General features: G+C 42.4%; 1 protein-coding gene across 1 annotated transcript; it reads right to left on the bottom strand.

Annotated features, from left to right (window-relative positions):
* Positions 1–447: 447 nt before the first annotated feature.
* On the bottom strand, positions 448–4,904 carry LOC139696386 (uncharacterized). Its single transcript, XM_071595134.1, has 2 exons — positions 4,543–4,904; positions 448–2,177 (listed from the first exon to the last, which is right to left on the bottom strand). Exons 1-2 carry the CDS (start codon positions 4,866–4,868, stop codon positions 1,907–1,909), a joined length of 597 nt encoding a protein of 198 aa, XP_071451235.1. The 5' UTR covers positions 4,869–4,904; the 3' UTR covers positions 448–1,906.
* Between the last annotated feature and the right edge of the window lie 887 nt (positions 4,905–5,791).

The following is a 5,791-nucleotide window of genomic DNA, read 5'->3' as shown; positions in this document are numbered from 1 at the left end:
ATTTTATGCCCTTCCAGCACAACTTCAGCGCTTGACATCGACGAAAACACGAAGAGTAGTCTTCGCCGCCTCATTCATGATTAACAATGGAGTTACATGTTTTAATCCCCATATAGTTCTGTGCCAATTCCTTAGTTTCAGGGAGTAGTTTGTTCGAATCAGAGCTGAGTGATGACCAAATAATTTCAATTTCCTTCTAGTTAACCAAATCATTCCCCACCACACGACTGGTGACATGACGCAGTATAGTAAAATACGGTCGCTAATAAATTCGTAAACTAGTGGAAATAAGCAAATATCCGGCCATCAATTCCAAGCCAGCACCAACTAAACTTTCAGTTCACGAGTTTCTGCAAATTTTCCTTTGGCCACAACAGGGAAGCAATTGACTTTTGGGTCCCTTTTAGACATTTTCATCACATCAAAATATCATATCCAGCATAATTACATATTTATTTTATCACAGATTGAGTAAATAATTATTTCTACATACACATGATATCCATCCAAAAACCTACCTTAACCGGTAGATTACCTTATAATAATGCAATAATACATAATATATTTTCTGTTTCGCTTCGAGAATTCATTCCCGTCGAACAGATAACGACAAATTGGCATAAAAACATACATTAGCTAGAGATAGATGTTTTAACTCTTATAATTTGCCACGCATGTATTATTGATAAAGCATCATCACCGCGATGAATACAAATGCGACCAATGTACAAAAAAACACTTTTTATAGCAGGTATGTAATATTACAAATAGTTCATTCACTTTTAATCCTTTCTTGAAGCCGAATGCTACCTTAATATACATTCAACCATTCAATGTTTTGATATGGATATCATACAGAATTTGCTATCTTATAAAAACTTATTGATATACCAACTTCGAAAACGAATGTATTCTAAGTTCAAAGTGCAGCTTGAAAATCTAATCGCTTTTCTAGCGTCAGATTATAACGATTAAGCATCGATTTCAAGGGTCACTGGACGGAATACTGAAATTAGCAGCTCATTTGAGAATCATTCTCCCTAAGGGATATTCTTGGATTTCAATATTCCCCTTTTTACGTCTATTTTTAACATTCAGTTATGATTCAGCATACGGTTACCCGTTTGTCAGGTTTCGACCGCGCTCTGTATGTTTCTGAAAAAGATTTTTTCCAGTTGGGCTTCAGGTCTTTGAAAGGTGAGCTAAAAATTAAATGCTCCAAGTATTATTTACGAGTCCTCTTCGGATTTTCCATTCAAGGACTTTTAGACTGATGCTTCCACGACAAAAAGCGTCTATCGTTGTCAAATTTTGTCAACTCCTCTGCTTTGCCTCGACGATCACAGTAGCATGCCGTCCGCGATTGCCTTCCCACTTTTTTCAGTAGAAAGTTAGCATAGCAGTGAAAGGCATTCCACTCGATGCAAATTGAAGCAGAATTTCACGAATGGACTCACGGGAGTCTGAAGTGAACTCACTTAAAGACAAGGAGATACCGAATTGGCAGGATCCTTTAAGAGGCTCTCTCGTTTGAAACATTGAAAACCTTAGATGCAAGAAGAAAACTGACTCGAACCATCTTCCACGAAAGTTCTCTTATTGAATAAACGGACAAATGTATTACTATGACGGAGGTAACACGGGCAGTATATGCGTGCAAATAACACTGGATTTCGCGGAGAAAAAAGCAATGAGCCCGCGTAGAAACTCATCTGTTTACATTATCTCTTTCTTTTCTGTCCCCCCTGCTGCACCACGTCCAATGATCCCCATCCTACAGCCCTGTCAGGGTATGTGCAGGGTTTCACCCGACCCTGAGAGAGATCCTACTTTGAGAGCCGATGCTTCCCGAGAGTTGACGGGAGCGATATTCTGGGAACCACAGGGGGTCCCCCTCACTGGTCGATCAGTGCATGTGGACCTGGGTGAAGCCGTTTTTCTTATTCTCCAGCTCTGTCGTGTGGAAGATGAACGCCTTCACCGCTATCTTCTCCTCGCGAACAAGCTCCTCATCGATGCACTCGCAGGCCGTGTGATTGCGGGCGAGTATGGAGATCAGCCGTTCGGACCGCGAGAACTTCGGCCTTATCTTGAAGTCCAGCCGCACGATGTCAATCTCCTTCGGGGCGCAGCTCATGCCCTCCTTCTGCATGCAGCAGCCAGAGCTAGAGTCGCACCTGTGGGCAGAAGGGCGTGATGATAATTGACTTAGATTATATACTCGTACGCATATGTAATTGCACGCCAGACTTGTTTTCCATGGTAAAGTATCATACATGGTACGTGAATTTTATCTGTGCGTGTACTGCGCATGCTTGGTGTAGATACACCCCCTGCCACGTACCTTACTGGTGGCATGCAGGGTATTGCGTGAATGTAGATATATTGTAGGAAAACACGTCGTTCAACTGTGGATTAAAATTGTAGAAAGTAATGAGATCCATTTCACTATGGTCATTGTGTCAACCTAATAATGAGCTATTATCACTCGTCTCCAATAAGCAGGAAAAGGTGATATTATCGAATTGTTAGTAAAAATGTGTACAATATAAAAAATGCAGCCAATTTTCGAGCATCTAGAACTTCAAAGTCGTAAAGGTAACTAGATTATTGAAAGCTTTAGGGACCACCATGCCTTCTGAACATCAGCCTCCGGAGCGAGTTTCCTAATCATAACGGTCATGGGATTCGTATGGGATGAGCTCCCAAGAGGACATTTTAGGCCCTACTTAGATTGAACGTCAAAATCGGGTTCAATCTAATTAAAAGAAGCAAGAATAAGTGCAGTGAAACTCCTCGTAGGCATACCCTGCATTGGATTGTCTCAAAGCTCGACATTATTGAAGGAATTAGGATGGAAGCCAGTAGCTCGTGGACAGTAGGCTTAAATACCGGTTAAATTTAGTGTGTACATTTGAGGCAGGTTACTTATCTGAGGATTTTAAAGACATATTACAGACTCCGACTCACTATGGTAGGTCAGATTACCAACGTAAAATCAGGGAGATTTATTGTAGAACGGATATATGTAAAATGTCGTTTTTTCCTCGAACCATTAGAGATTATAATAGATATGACAGCAATAGCGTAGGAGATCATTAGATTTGTTAGTGTATATATTTGTCAATATCTTGTACGTTTCTTCCTGCATGTCATTCTTTTTATTTGATAGGTCCATATTTTTTAACTTCTACAGCATGTTATGAAAAAATGTGTCCTTTTATTGAATAGTGTTGCATTGAAGTACTTGCCTTCGTTTGATTTAAATTTTTTGAGTGCATGATCAAACTAATGTGTGTGTAGAGGCAACATGATTGCGATTGCGCATGCATGGCAGGTGACCTAGCACCCCCCGCCACACGCCCTTGTGGTGGCTTGCCAAGTATTGTTTAGATGTAGATGAAAGGTCATATCGTCAAGTTAACCATACAAGGATATCCTGGTAGTTATCGGAATAGATCACTAACAATATTTGCAGCTCCGGGGTTTCGAACCGGAGCCTTTGAAGTGGAAACTTGGGGCTCTACTCTTGACCATTTTCATTTCTGTATGCTCTATTTATTTTTGTTTATCATCTATGAATTAAGCATTACCAATATATTTAAAAAACTTGTTAGTGAAATGCATTTAATGATAGGAAATTCATATTTAAGGAAATGCAAACGTGATCAACGAAATACATTTTTAGATGAAGAAATGCATGTAGGAAATATTTAGCTTGAGATTGAAATATGCAGGTAATGATGCTCTCGACGGATATTTACCGCGTTTTGTTACCTATGGTAATTTAACCTTCTCTATGGTCATTCCTCGTGTCAACCCGAGCGAGAGCGATATACATTGTTAGCTGAAAACAAATAAAGTTAAAGAGATCCATTAACACGTCAATAAAATGGGCGAAGAGAGAACTTCCCGTAATTATTAATGGGAATTCCGTTACGGTCGCCTTGCGGTTCTCGGAAATTGGGAGGCCGGCTGGAAAAATACAATTCGTCCGTACTAGTCAACCGCTGACGACAAAGGAAAAATACAAGCCCCACATCACTTTCGTTGACGAGACCACAGAAGTGAGGAGTTGCGAGAAACGGACTCACAAACCGTATGCGTAAATCGTATTGCACGCGCGAATACATCATTAGCGCCATCGCACTACGGTAGGAGAAAACATGTAAATAAAATTGGAGAGATTAAGAGTAGAGCAGATAGATACAAGATGCCATTTTTCTCACGAACGACAAGGAATCATAATAACATTTTCCGACGGCGCTAGGGGGCGGGTGGGTATTTTGTGTCAAAAGAAGCCCAGTGCGTGTGATCACCCCCTGCCACATACCCTTGCGGTGGGTTGCAGGGTACTACGAATGTATGTATGAGCGGATAATACTTAGATGTGAACATTCCATGCGAAAATGCATCTAGGGGGTATCGCACTACCTAAGCCTTTCGGCTTGACGATGGCAAACAGATAAATCACTTCCCAAACTCGTCCTCGTGTGGTGCCGCGGGGCATTTGGTCACCGAATCGACGCACAAATCTCTCACCTGTGTAGCACCGCCATGCACGGCTTGATGTAGTCGCCTTCCTCGATGAGCTCTCCGATGACCTCCGAGGACCTGAATGCCCTGGCCTGGGGCCTCTTGCACTTGAACATGAGGGAGCTGTAGAGGTTGCGGGCGAAGCAGTTCTCGGAGGGCGGGGAGATGCCGTGGGAAGCGCCGTCGACGAAACCGGCGTCGTGCCCCACGAGGGCAACGAGGGCGAGCGTCCAAAACAGGGTAAACGTAAAGAGGCCGCGAGACGCCATGCCGTCCGCCCGGTAAACTGCGGTCCGCTCGGCTGAGTGTGGACGGGAAGAGGTCGGCTTCATTTCCTGGGCACTTTCTTTTTGAACGCTTCGGATGAACTACGGTCTGGCGCTGGTTATGATTGTGGGGAGAGTCTCATCCGCCACCTTTATATATATTGGGGCAAGTGCACACACGAAGAGTTCGCGCAGGTCTATGACGCACGCTGGGGGAATTGTTGCCACCGACCGGGAGCACGGAGAGAATCTTTTTTGTTTATTTTTTCATCAAAGGCGATGGAACGAGTTTGGAGGAAACAAACAGGAAGGGTTCCTCTGACGTCTTTGTCAAGATCAAGGACCCAAAAGGCACGGGCACTTAGGAAGGAAGGCACGGTCAGGCTTTCATTTAGGCATGGCAATAAATGAGCATAAACAGGATGAGCTGGGGATCGTGAGTCACGATGAAACATATATGGTTCACTCGGCGTTTTTTGTAGCGTTAAATTACGAAGAGCCTGCTCTCGGTTTAATTTTCGCAGTTTTCCAGGGGATAGGCAAGAAGGTTTGAATGAAGGCGATGACGGCACAAGAATTAGGCCACTTGGATGAGTTTACATCAGTCTCGAGGGCGTGAACAAATTAGGTTACTTGTTTATTCTACCCTCCGAAAGCCTTATTCCTCGTGTTGGAACTGTCTAAAAACCACACCTAACGCACCGAGCAAAACGCTTTTCCCATTAAGAGCCTAATAATATTGCATACTTAGCAAGTACAGATCGTTGAATAACTAAATGTTAATAATTGTTACATTATACGGTGTCGTAATTCGGTCAATTATCGAAGTTTTATTATTATTGTGAAAAAATGAGGTATGTTTCTAGAGGGAAGAATTAATTTGCGTCATGAAATAATGTAATGGCATTACATTTTTCAAACTCATCATAATGGTTCGAAATCAAGGTAAATCAGTGTTCGATGCTGCCGACTTAAGTTTTTTGATTTAA

The sequence above is a fragment of the Hetaerina americana genome, unplaced genomic scaffold (genome assembly GCF_022747635.1).
Source record: "Hetaerina americana unplaced genomic scaffold, ioHetAmer1.1.p SCAF_7, whole genome shotgun sequence".
Taxonomy (NCBI): domain Eukaryota; kingdom Metazoa; phylum Arthropoda; class Insecta; order Odonata; family Calopterygidae; genus Hetaerina; species Hetaerina americana.
Note: the sequence above shows the minus strand (reverse complement) of the source record. Positions and strands in the feature narration are given on the sequence as shown.

Coding starts and splice junctions, on each gene's coding strand:
- LOC139696386 (XM_071595134.1), bottom strand. CDS start 4,868: ATGAAGCCGACCTCTTCCCGTCCACACTCAGCCGAGCGGACCGCAGTT. Junction 2,178..4,542: donor TGCATGGCGGTGCTACACAG/GTGAGAGATTTG, acceptor TTCTGCCCACAG/GTGCGACTCTAGCTCTGGCT.